This window comes from Tachypleus tridentatus, chromosome 11 (genome assembly GCF_004210375.1).
Source record: "Tachypleus tridentatus isolate NWPU-2018 chromosome 11, ASM421037v1, whole genome shotgun sequence".
In the NCBI taxonomy this organism is placed as follows: Eukaryota; Metazoa; Arthropoda; class Merostomata; order Xiphosura; family Limulidae; genus Tachypleus; species Tachypleus tridentatus.
Window position 1 is genome coordinate 56,288,809 of NC_134835.1, and position 14,282 is coordinate 56,303,090.

The following is a 14,282-nucleotide window of genomic DNA, read 5'->3' on the forward strand; positions in this document are numbered from 1 at the left end:
CCCCAACCTTGTACAGGAATCCACACCGAGGGAAGATGAAAAGATAAAAGAATCTCTCAATATGCATTTAAATTATTAGCCTAAAACTTCCCAAAGCTGAGTCATTGGCAATTATCTCACACAATAACAAAGACTGAAAAATAGGGATTGACTGAAATTAATAAACTACATTCATATTAATATTGTAAAGTTTGAATTATTTGTGCTTTCCTCTAGACTATTTCATTTTCATATTAATAAACAAAACATTTTTTTTATTATATAGACTTCAACTCTTAAGCAACTGAAATGTGTAGAAAATAAATCAAAAGTTTATTTTATATAAGGCACCAGAATTAAGCTGTTCTCTTACTTATTAAAAGAAAGCTACAACAGCCACTTTTTCATTAAAATTTCACACTCAAATATCTTTAGTAAGAACTTAGAATGTAAGAAGTGTTATGCTTAGGAAATCATTGTATATTTTGTGAATGTAGCAGCATATTATTGGCAGATTTAGACATAAAACAGATCCAGTTACATTATTTTCACCATCCTTTGTTAAAGTATTGTTACTGCATCCTACCCAGTCTGTAATGTACTGGTAAGCTTTCAAATGCATAATGCCCATTTATATTGAAGTGCTGCTCAAAAACTTAAACCTACAACTTGTGTCAAAATAAATGTAGCCTGCAAAAATTGCTGCTGAAGAAATACATCATGTTACATGGACTAATTTTGGTGTTAATTTTATCAAATATTTCAAAAAATCTCACCCAACAATAGAACAGAACACATTACAAGAAAATATCCTACTGCACCATCTTCCAAATGTACAATTAAAACCCCAATCATCACAAAACAACCAAAAAACAACCAACTACACTGGGATCCTGCTATACCAAAGCCTGCTTTAGCAGGAAACTTGGTATGAGTCATTTTCATTGAAAATTATTTTTTCAGTAAGTACATTTGGTCTTTTTCACAATGTATCAAAATTTGTTACGGTATAAATGCTCCATAAATTACCAAACTGTGTTTTTTATTAACTGCTGGACTATCAGTCACACCTTCATTGTTATTTTAGTAATAAAACACACAGCTGTATTTAAACTCAGCCAATGAAATTTCCCTGTAATTCATTTTATTAACAGAAGTCTGTTTACATCAGATCAAGTAGTTTGTTCATTTATGAATCAATTTTAATCAGCTTCTCTGTAGTTCTGTATTTTTCTATCTACTGACTTGGCACTTTTGAAGTGAACTCATTACAATATGTTTTCAACTATAACAAAGTCTCAAGATATGTACCCTATAGATCACACTATACCAAGGTCCCAGCATATGCATAACTACATTACCAGTATTTAAAATGAAAATGGTTCCTTAATTTGAATTATTATTAGATCCTTAGACTATTCTTTTACTTCTGATAATTGTTTCAAAAAATCTTAATAGTAAAACCTTCATGACATTTTAAAACTGGCATCAAAGTACTACTGTGCCATATTTTCTAGGTTTGATATGAGACCACATATGCACATCCATGCAACCCACTAGATTTCTTCAGTACTTTTAAAACTTCCCATAAAAGAACAATTTACAAGAGAATTCTCAAAGCTATATCATTAGAATACTTAAGTAATTTCATGATTTTGTTTTGGAATGAATTATGAAAGCTACTTAATCATTCCAGTCAATTAAAAAACATAAGAAACACATGAAATGAACAAAGCTGTTTAAAATATTTTATGACAGAGTAAGAAAAACATCAAGCTAGCTTCAGAGGAACTTGTAAAATACTTGTCAAAACTCGAAATTTAGTTATTGAATTATTACACTCTTTGTAGAGCTGAGTGGTTAACTCAATTTATATAATCAATTACCTATGAACATTAATTAGTGATATGTAAAATAACTGATTAATCAAAATCATGATTAAATCAATTAATGTAAAAAAATAATTAACTAATCCAACTAGTTTTTTTCATTATTCTCACTAAGTAATCAAAATATTACCTTTAAGATGTCTCTTATTTTATGTGATTCAAAAAAATGAGAAAATGATTAATGAGCCTTACTATTAATCAATTACAAAATTCTACCCAGCCCTAAATATCTGTACTTATTTCCATAAATTTACCCCACCATTTAAATAACCAATACTAAAATATTTGAGAAGTGATTCCCAAACCTACTGTATTTCAAATGAAATTTCTGTGCAACAACACAAAAATAATAAATCTATAATACAGTTTATGTCCCAAAATACTACCTCTTACTTTCCAATAGAGAACAAAGGATGTTGACGTCAATGATGGGTCTACAAGACAGAGCAGAACATTGTAAGAAATGTGATAATGTTCAATTTTTTAATGAACAAAAAATAAAAAATTTGTAAGTTTAACAAAGTTTTCATTTCACAGGTAATATACCAATAACAATATATCTTATGTCACTTGTTTTATCAACAAAATATTGACAGAAAAACATTTATTAACATGTGAATACTGTGCATTGCTGACTTCTTTTAGATGCTATTCAATATAAATTCAAAAATCATTTTCTTACAGTTACATACATTATGCAATTTAGAATAACTATTTTAATGAAATCTCTCATTTTGACATATTCTGATTCAGTGATAACATCATGTACCTTAGGTCAAGTTATTTTATTATCAAAACATTCAAAAACATTTTTCTTCATAACTTTTTTATTATAAATGTTCAATGTCACCATCATAGTTGAAATGTGACCTTTAAACTTTCAATTTAAATATACACTTTTATATAATCAAGCACTGTTAGCATTTGATGAAACAAATGTTGCTGCTATTGTGGATTCCACTTATTTTTAGTATAGGGTTATTTTAATTTTCCAACTACTTGTCAATGAGTAAAGTAACCCTACTAATCTACAAGTATTGTGTTTGTTGCTTAGCTCTAGCACAAATAATTCACAGTAGTTAGATATTACATGTATGTTAAAACAATGAAATTAAACCATTTCTATTCACACTTAGCAAATACAAGATTTTGAAAACAACAACATAACTTCAACATTCTGAAAACCTTGTATACATATGTATACACTTTCTTGCAACCACACTGCAGAAATCAAGATTGGCCTTGTTTTACTTCACTTAGATGCTAAAAAAGTTTCCAAGTGTATGTATGCAAAAATAATTAAACAGAATCAATTATTCAAACCTGCAGAATAACACTGTATAATTGTCAGTAGCTGCTGAACAGCTACTATTTATCATTAAAATTCAAGAACATGTCCACAAGAAAATATCAGTTAATTATTAATTAGTTACTAATAACTGCCCAACTCCAATTAATAAGGTACTTTTTAATTTTCCTTGTAGTAAATACTCCCTTCAATGGCCACCTTTAAAACACCATGCAATGCAGTTAATATTAAAATAATTATTCCAAATTCACATTCATGCTAGACCATAATCTGTTCTCATGTCATGTTAAGAATAAGCCTGGCAATGACTTGACATAAAATATGTAACAGAGAAACTTAGAAATATCAGCTAATTCTGCTTAAAGAATTTCATAATACAACTATCAAATGACTAATAGGCACATCCCTAGTAAAAATAGAACAAAATAAAGATAGTCATGTGAAAATTCAAACATACATAAAGTTCAGAAAAATTCAAAAAAAAAAAAAAACACTTCCTGCAGGTGGCTAAAGTATACTATAAAATAATATAAGTGAAGGGAACAGTATCATGTGATGGATTTTATTTCTTACCAGAAAGTTCAGTATTAAATAAAATTAAAATAATATATTCATTATCATAATTAAGCAAGATTAGCATAAAATTAAAAAAAGATTTGACTGATATAATGTATCTCGGAGGTCAAATTAATATAGACATGAAAGATTGTGACATTTTAATTACTACTCAATAAAAGCTTCTACTTCTATTTTAAGACTAACAGAACTATTGTTAAGAGCAGATTTTACATAGGTAATATGAATCAGTTTTTCATTAATTACCTCAATAAAATGTATAAAATATAGCACATTAACAGTACAACCAGTAGCTGATGCTGAACTAAACATATTCTGTTAAGTCATCCAACTGTTGTCAGATGATTCAGTGAATACTATGTACATAATAAAATTCAAAATTTGTCTAAGTTTACTTTGCTCTATAATCAAATCTAAATATGGTACAAGCACAAGCTACTGTTAGTTAAGCTTAATTAAAACAATTTAAATACTGATCTGGTTTTACAATAAGTAGATTTAATTTTAACAAATTCCCAAATTAATACCTTTTTTATTATAACACAATGCAGAATTTAGTATCACTCAAATATTTAAAGCTACTTTCTTAAAGAAATTAAACCCTCTTACACAAAAATTTCAGTTCAAGAATATTTGTATTATATCAAGAGATAACTCACTTTTTGATATGGAGCCTCTAGCATAGCCTCAACATCTACATCAACTTCATCCATCTCTTTGTCACCTGCATGTGAAATTAAAACAGCATACAAAACAAAGGTCTAAACAGACCAAAATTTTTGCTGTGTGGATCTTTAAAATAATTCACAAGAAACTTTATAGACTAACAGAAAACATCAATTACTGATGAACCAAACATTTTCCATAGCCAAAACACACACCTTTAGCCTTTCACATGCTTGCAGAATAATTATACACCTTGAACATGTATTCAATATAAAGTGATATGCTATACAGATCCAAATAAAGTCCTGAATAACAGTACAGAGTTGACAAATTACAAATTTCTAATAATAATAATAATAATAACAATAATAATAACAATAATATAGTCCTGAATAATAGTAGAGGGTGGAAAATAGAGGGTTTTTTTTTAATTCCATACAAGCTACACAAGGGCTATCTTCACTAGCAATCCATAATTTAGCAGTGTAAGACTAGAGGAAAAGCAGTTAGTCACCATCACCTACTACCATCTCTTGTGCTACGTTTTTTTGCCAACAAACAGTGGGACTGATGTCACATTATAAAGCCCCAATGGCTAAAAGGCCAGCATGTTTGACATGATGGGGGTTGGAATTGCAATGCTAGGCCCCATACTTCATGTGCATTATTTTTATGTTCTGCTAGTAGCAATTGGGGCAGCAGTGTTGACACTACCACATTTATTTATATAAAGTGCAAAAGAACATGGAAGTGACACTTGTCTTTAAACAAGTTCATTTGAAGCATTTTTGGCTAAAATTGAACCTTTGCTGATAATAAAATGTGCTGTTACATTTATCAACCATCTGAGCAAACTGGCTAGTTATAAACTAGAAACCTGCCAATTTCTCTTACATTCAATGGATCAAAGCCTAGACACTGCTTTACAACATGATTTTTGACAGGTCACCAAGTGTTATAATTATATAATAAATGCACAATTATTTGGACCTCTATATTGCTAAATGTTGTAATTAAAATAAAGTTTTGTTGAAATAAGTGTGATATCTCAATTTTTTTCTTTACTTTTGACTTTCAAAACTAGAAGGCATTTAAAAGATACAGGTTGCTAATATGCACATGAAGTGTTTTTATATTCCTATGATGCTAGCTGGAAAAAGACTATATTGAAACCAAAAATAATTTTCTAATTGATGAATAAATTAAAAATATATAGGTTAAAAATATTAAATTCACTTGTAATATATGAAAAATACAGATTTTTATAAAAACAAGCAAAAAAAGAAATCAAGGATAGTATAGGCCATTTAACCTCCTCTGCAGCAAATACTGTCAAGTTGTATATGCAAACCAGCTTTTTATCGTTAAAATACTGTTTTATGATCCCACCTTTAATTATTTGTATCTTTGTTAAAAAAATGTATTTTTATAATGTATTATTAATATTGTTAATTTTAAAATGGGAAGTCAAGTAAAACACAAACCATCTGACAAAAGAATACAGAACCAAAAGAAGTCAGAAGAACAAAACAGGAAACTGGTAGTGAATCACTTGGTGAAAAAAATCTAAAATAGCATCTTGAGATACAAAATAAGAATCTAAAGCATGAGTATCCACAGATCTGCAGTCTGATAAATAAGCATTAACCACACTTATAGCTTCCAAGGTCTACAGTATACTACTTGTAGCAATCAGCAATATAAAACTGTTTCTCAGAAAATCAACTTATGAACTTTAAGGCATGGTTCTAGAAACTTGAGCTGGCCCAACAATACTGGTATTTGCATACATATATACCTTGTTGATTCTTATGCTCAAGAATCTTCTACAGATATAGTGAGCATGCAAGAATTTTGCAATACACATTCAACAGTATAAGTCACATGCATTTCTAAATATATATTTCACTAAAACAAACAAAAATCAACATACATTAGTCAATCCATTACAATCTAAATTCTAAAGTATTTCCCTCTTACTAAGAATTTGTGAGTTTTTGCTGAACCAGATATGTCAATATTGGCTTATACAATTGAAAAGAACAGAAAAATAGCTTTCATTACATGGTTATAGATCATTTGACTATAACTTCTCAAAACCAAGATATGGTAATTACATCACACAAAGTCAGCCTGAGGTTAAGAAAAAATAAGTGGCTACAACTGTTAAATTACACTTCTATTCTAGTTATATCATTCAAATGAACACTTTTCCAAAAAATATTTGTATTTTCTCTTAAGAGTATCATATTATGCTAAAAAAAAATCAGGAAGTTCACAGAGATTAGTGTTTTTATTTGGAGCAAGCTGAAATAAATTTCAATTCTATTACCCATACATAAAATTTAATAAACTTCTTATTGAATTACTTTCAAGTATCATGTACTATTTTTTAAAATGTATGGAATAATGCACACAAATTTACTTCCTACAATTCTTTAGTTCCATAACACATTTACTTTCAGTTGAAGGTTGATCTATTCGAGAGGCATACAGAAACATTACAATGGACTTGGTGTCTGGTTTAAAAATACAAGTTAAATAACACGTTACTTACAACTTCAGTTAACCTTTGTATATTCTACACATATTGCAATCAGTTAAATCGCATATTCAATGTTTATTTTATATTTCACTTTCCAGAGCGAGCAAATATTTATCTTGCTTGCATACACAACTTCAAAGTCCCAATGGAAGCAAAAATAAATTTGACTTATTTTTCAGGTAAACACATATGTAAAATATATACTAAGCACATATCGTTATCACATTTACGTTCCATCATCATGAAACTATACAATATGTTGTGCAGGTAGCCTGCATCAGCTTCTGCCTATATATATAACAATGTGATGAGTATCTGTTATAAAGATAACATTTTTAAATTTATACTAATACTCTACAGCACCCTTGAAAATAAAGGTGAGTTTGAGGCGAGTTCCACTATAAGTTTCACATCATTGGAACACCAAAGTAGGATAATATGACATTAAAATGCATTTTTATCAATAATTTGAGGTTTATCACAAGTACTTACAATAAAAACATGTCTTAAGAATTTTATTTGTTTCTTGATTTACACATGAATAGACATATAATGGGATTTTTTAGACTAATCTATATTATATTTACCATATTTTGGATCACTATTCGAACATGTAGGGTTATGATTAACTTTTGTGTATGCATCTGTAAAATGATAACCTTCAAATATCAAACTGCCTTTTATCATTATTTTCTTCTTCTGATCCAAAAGTCAACATAATGAACACATCAAAAAAGAAAAATACTGCACATTCAAAAAAATTCAAGAAATTACACAACAGATTTTTTAAAAGCCAACGTGTGTTTTAATATATAATTTTTTCATTGACTTCTTAAATATTTAAATTTTACATTATAATACACATAGATTTATAGAAACTGTAAGCTGCTTGATATTCCATTTGATAAAGTCTATGAATAATATATTAAACAGTTTGCCAAATGAAAACACTGAAGACACAGATGACATTTCAGCAGCATATGTTCATGTATTGGCATTAATAAGCTACTCCAAGGGTTTGAAAATAAATTACCATCATGTAAGAGTTAAAGATCTGAACTTGTTTTTTCCAAAGCACTCAAGAACAGTTTGGAATCTGACCAGACATACTTAAAATATTTAGAAGTTGATCAATCTGCTTATACATTGTCTGTTTAAGCAATGGAACATTAAGGTTTACAATGCCAACTTAATTACTCATACAAACAAATTCAAGCTTACAAGGCACAAAGTTGATATTTTATAACAGTACATTTTTGTTTGGAGATAAAAAGCTTGAAAGATATTTTAATTATCACAGTTTGTGTGTGTTTAATAAGTTATGTTACATTCATTATTATCTAGTGCTCCTAACAAATTTTTGATAGGAATCAAGAACAAATTATTTCTCATCTTTTTTTTTGTACATTTTATGTTTATTTACTAAAGAAAATATGTCATGATGTCATCATTAAATCTAGAAATTTCTTGAAAATTAAAGCCTAAATGTAATCTAAAAGTTTCCTACAATATGTAGATACAAGATTACTTAACCTGTATTATGGAGTTATTAATTTCGATGACAACTAATGAGAATCCATCTGTGATTCAGTTAGTCACCAATTAGGTAGCATGTTTATTATTGATTAATTAGTAAATTTTGCACATAACTTTATTTGTGGGAAGTAGATATGTATTATGCTAAAGTTTCTGTTCAAACTTTATTTACAAAGAAAAGTCATTTGATAACCACATTCTGTCACAAACATTACTGAAGAAATAAATTCATTATTGTTCAGTGGACTGGATCTATTAAAACTTTTAACTAGTAATTGAAAAGAAATTACCCACTGATACTGGTGTCAATAAGCAGGATTATTCTGGTGAAAATAAAACAGTGCTTTGACTAAAATAAACCTCAAGATGACAACAAAAGCATGAAATGAGAACAAAAGTTTATTCCACACAATGAAACATTCATAAGAACAAGCAAAACATGACAAAGCATTAACAGATTAAGAAATTTAAAGAGGTAGTTCAAAGAAATATGTACTTGAAGATAAAGGAAGAAAAAATCTGATTGAAGACAAGAAGATTGATGAATCTTTCACGATGTACACTAGGGTTAGAATATGACTGAAGAAGTACAAAAGGACATTTACAACATACAGAAAGACTAATGGCAAAATCTGAAAATTATAAATGAAATCAATAAGGAACAAAAGAACATCATTCACAGAAAAATATAACTGAAAACTGGAAAATCAAGCCAACCATACCTCCTTCTGTATCCATAAAGAATTCCAACCTAAAACACCATCTACAATAAAATAAAAGAAAAACTATTTGCTCTACACCTGTTACAACTACAACAAGACTGGAAGACTTTCCTGGACAGTTACAGTTATATCACTGCCATATCCAGTATCATAATTTGACTGGACACTTCTGTAACATCACCCAATTAAACAGCCAGAAGACTATAATGGAAATGTAAAATGAGAGGTATGCCAGGTCTCAATTGAAAATAATTTCCAGCATGAATGGGCAGAACTGTGTGCAACCTATCCATCTTGCATTCCATTTAAAAGAGCAAGATTTAGCCACATGCATGTAGGATGGTCAAGATGGTCTTGTTGCAATTTTATACAGAGTTACATATATTACCAATCTTTATAAATAAAAGTATCATCAGGACACAAATTACAATTCATACAATTATGCAACTTTTAGTTCTTAGTATCAAAACAAAATATTCAAACTCTTCAATTTTCAGTAATGTATCACTTGACACTTTTTTGCTCAGAATTACCCATGTTAGAATTCATTTCCGTCCTTATATTACTTTCTAAGTTTCCAAGAGCTTGCAAATTTATTCCACTATCCCCCCCAAGCTGAAATGAAAACTTTTCTATTATTCTTGTTTTAATGGTTTATATGCTAGTGATTCTAAACTTGTGGGCCATAAAGTGAAAAGTACATGCCTTGCACCTCCTTTTCCCAGCATAAGATACCCTTAAAAATATATTAATAATTCTTTCTCACATTTTCTGTTGAATTATTTATAAATAAAACTAGTATACTGCTTTCCTTATAAAAATATGTAATTTTCATGAGTGGTTTTGAGTTATTCTGTGACATATTCATACTTTACTATCAATAACTGCTTCAACCAAGTCAGGAAACTAATTCAATGATATATCTTGGTATTAAAAGAAAAACAGTTTAATTATAACAGTTTTACTTTTAGGTTACTATTTCTTTGTTGCGTTAATATTTTGTGTCCTAATTTGTATTTAAGATAAATTAAATAAAATATTAACTTACTCCTACAAAGACCATTGAGAGTGAGTTATGATAGTGCTAGCAAGAAAAAAAAAACCATACAAAAAACCAACAATTATCACATTTCTTGTTTTCTACGTACATTTTTAGTTACTACTATAAAAACAACAGAAAGGTAAATAATGTAAATCATACATTTATTAGGTTTTAAGTATGAAAACTCAAATAAAAAATACTTAATACGGGAGTACAGCACGTAGTAATTTGACCAAACATTCTGATAGTGATAACTGACGATATATTTACAAAACGTTTCCCTGCTGTAATACGTCGCAAGGCTCTAATCTACAAAACAGTAAAGAAACAAATCTACACGATCCAAACGTTTTTAACTGTAAAAGCTTCAGCTGTAACCTTAGTGTAAGAATAATGTAGTACTAACAAAGTAATATACAGTGAATACATATAGCTTAAGATTAACCTCGAGTTTAAAGATTCCCGGAAATTGTAAATTAAATATGAAATGTATATCATTTATTTGTCCCTACAGTATTTTTCAATTAATAAACGAATAAAAATAGTTACTTATTTGTTTGTTTTTTTATGAACGACACAGACACCTCTCAAATCCTCAATCACAATTAATATATGTTAGTTTTCACAATTATAACTTTTAATCTTAGGTATAAATACTATGTTACGATCCGCTGTCAACAGCAACCAAAATAATACAAAATTGTGAGGGGTTTACAAACGTTCACACAAAATCAATCGACCCTTTCGATATTTCTAATAGATGGACGACAACTTCCTTTTCATTTGGTGCACTAAATTTACTGGATTTTATTTTGAAAGAATCAAAACATATTAAGAAGAACCTTTTTTAACATTAATTTTCAACACAAATGTATATAAAATCTTTTTCTTTGCGTAATCCAATCACCAAAAACAAGTACACTGCATAAAATTCAATAAGCAAAAATCTAGTCAGTTGTAGAAAAAATGCCTAACATTTCATTCAAGTGCAAAGATATTTCTTTAAACATATAGATGCATAGATAGATACGTATTGCATTATTCTACTCTAAGTAGGTTATACCATATTCACAAGGGTCATGACCTCTTTACGCTGACAGCGTCACAATAACATGAGGATCGGCAGAAAATATTACACAGTATGATCGAGTATGAAATGTGCATGCATATTTCAAAAAGCAAGAAATGTTTAGGATTAGATTTTAAAAAAGAAAATAGAAACCTAGCACGTTTCACATTCTACATTTCAACTTCCATTTATCATAGGTCTGCTCAGAAGCCGTATTTTAATGTTAAGAGTCAATTACATAAAAAAAAAACGTAAACAATTTACCTTTTGAAGTCCAATGTATATGGTATCCCCAATAGCAGCTTTTCCGCGGAGCAATTAGTTATCCCGCTTAAAGGAGATTCGAAGAATAAAATGCTCAATCGATCTACAATCGAGTCACCAAAAAGAACAATTTAAACTACGGTGATCTTACAAGTTAATGGAAAAAGATATTTACTGACAAAAGCAAAACAGTTTAACATGTTTACTCCCCTCTATATCAACCAAGTAATTCTGTTTTTACTTGACGTAAAGCCCCCCACTGGCTCAGCGATATACATGCGGACTTACAACGCTAAAAACCACGTTTCGATACCCGTGGTGGGCAGAGCACAGATAGCCCATTGTTTAGCTTTGTGCTTAATTCAAAACAACAACAACTTGACGTATGACATTAGTATTATGTCTATTTCATTGTTAAACATCACATTCTTAATCTACAGACGCACACACCATTAAAGTTTAAAAATACAAAATAATTTAGATTATTTAACGGCTAGGAGGGCGAACATGTTTGGTGCGAGCCGGATTCGAATCCGCGATCCGCGGATTATGAGGTCGAATGCCTTACCCACCTGGCCATGACGGGCCCCAAGATACTGACATTACTATAATATAATTTCTTTTTCTTCTTAACCACAGTTTACCGATTTATTTTTACACCGCTTATGCTAGGGGGAAGCGGGATGTGGCTTAATAATTATTAGGGTCAATTGAAGAAAAGGGGGCCAGGAAGGCCATTTGGCCCACATCTCAAATTCAGATTCTTTTTTTTGCATTTTTTAAGTTTTATTTGTGTTCCTTTCAATCAGTACAAAATATGACACACACACTCAGCTTAGCAGTGACGTATTTAGATAGGGTACTTAGTCCCAAGGCCCATTGGAGCCTGTGGATAATTTTATTCTATGTAAAGTGACGTTGGATGTAGACCCACAAAAATTATTAGTTCCTGGGTTCACACAACCTTAAATCCGCCACTACAGCTTTGGGCTGTGAATTATATATTCAAATTATGTTTCACTTTTCTTATGGGCTAATGATTCTTATTATGTTTGCATATGTCGTAATTTTTTTATAAAAAGCCAGGGCCTCGAAAGACGGAAGAAGCCCGGGCTTCTCTGAGCCTCTGAGAGATCCTGCGCGTTCGCGGTTCGTGGCCCGTGGTCGCAAGTTACATTTCGACTTTTATGGCTAGATGTGCGTTATTAAAGTGGTATTCAAGTTACACTATTCGATCACACTAGCCCAGGAACTTTAAGAGCAATGTTTATTATCTATTTTCCGTTTAGCCTGTCGGTATCTTGCTATAATATTCAAAATAATAAGAAACAAATTACAGATTAATCTGTCACATCATGTTCACTAATTTTGTTTTGGCCAGTTTTAACATCAATTTTAAACAATGAATAAAAAGAAACCGGGGAAAAATTAGTAGTTTCCTACCTAAAATATATATTGGAAACCTCAACAATAATTTATAGTGTTAATTAAAATTAGGGTTACAAGGGTAGTAAATCTGGCCGAATACCGGGTACCCAGCCGCTAACCTTCGGCTGAGGCCTGGTATCAACAAGAATTCCCCCGAAACCGAAACATTAAACAGCTTCTTTGATAGATTGTTTAGACAGAGTATTCATCATTAGATAGCTTGCGATGGGGAATCAAAGGCAAGAAACAGTAAAGAAAAACATGGAAAAGAGAGATGATGTAAGATTTAGCGGAGGAATAAAAGGCATAAAGGATTACTTACATTGCATCCTTTACTTAAACTCTGTCCAGGGATCATCTAACTCTGGAACATCGTGGGTTTTGGGTCAGAGAGATCATGAGCTTGTTGTAATGAAAGCAACTTAGTTTTTGCGTTGGATTTTCCTTTTCCTGTCGGGAAATAGTGTACTTTATAACGCACGTCAATTGACGTCGCGACTGCGTAAATTTCGGTTTTCTCACAAGAGGCGAATTGCTCGTTCTTTGATTCAAATAGAGAATTTCTCAATGAGAGCAGATCGATGAATTTCAGGTCGGAAATTTTTTTTCAGAATATTCTTTTTTGGGATTACATCAGATGCACAGGCGTTTTAACAACTTAAATTCCTTCTTTTACACTCGAATGGCTCAAGAATGTAAGAAATATTTTCCGCCATGGACCAGTAGGACTGAGTAAAGGTGCAGATGTTATATTCAGCGACATAGATTGATAGGGTTCGTTTTTGCTTGACTAGACGTTTCAGCATATCATGAGAGCTATTCACCATTTTTGGCAAATCCTGAATTAATTTGTGCTGGGCAAGATTTATACTTGTTTGAATCTCTTTCAGTTTTTCTGAAACAACAGATGAACATTTAAAATAACCAATATTATATCGTCCACAACTGATTAAATCTTTAATGGATTTCTGTTTAGTATACCATCATGTATTATAAGTTGCATGGTATGAACCATGCATTCCACATTGGGTAAGTTGGTTAGATTTGAGACATTTGTGATGTTGTGGCCATTATGTGGGGGCATAACGTGAACAAGCTGGAGTTGCATATGCTACTAGCCAAGTGCAATGAGGCACTCTTTTGAAACGTTCATACCTGTGTGTGAGTCTTGGATGTGCTTAAGAGATGGAAGCATGAGCTTTTGATCCCAGTTTTTATCAATCTAAACTGCAGTTACAGAGAGATAAGACACAGAGC

At 30.6% G+C, this 14,282-nt stretch overlaps 1 protein-coding gene across 14 annotated transcripts in view; it reads right to left on the reverse strand.

Annotated features, from left to right (window-relative positions):
- LOC143232193 (RNA-binding protein 39-like) overlaps positions 1–10,972 on the reverse strand; it is a 79,622-nt gene extending 68,650 nt beyond the window's left edge. For 2 of the 14 annotated variants that reach the window (XR_013017427.1, XM_076467336.1), the window contains exons 1-2: positions 10,465–10,793; positions 4,413–4,477 (exon numbers count right to left, since the gene is read on the reverse strand). Coding sequence is in view for 12 of the 14 variants with exons in the window: in XM_076467336.1 (XP_076323451.1) it covers positions 4,413–4,477; positions 10,465–10,504 (105 nt within the window). In the remaining 2 variants the exon portion in view is untranslated. Of the gene's footprint in view, positions 1–2,261; positions 2,278–4,412; positions 4,478–9,222; positions 10,239–10,423; positions 10,794–10,813 lie in introns of those variants that run through there. The other 12 variants (XM_076467333.1, XM_076467329.1, XM_076467325.1 and 9 more) reach the window with 10 other exon arrangements.
- Positions 10,973–14,282: the final 3,310 nt, after the last annotated feature.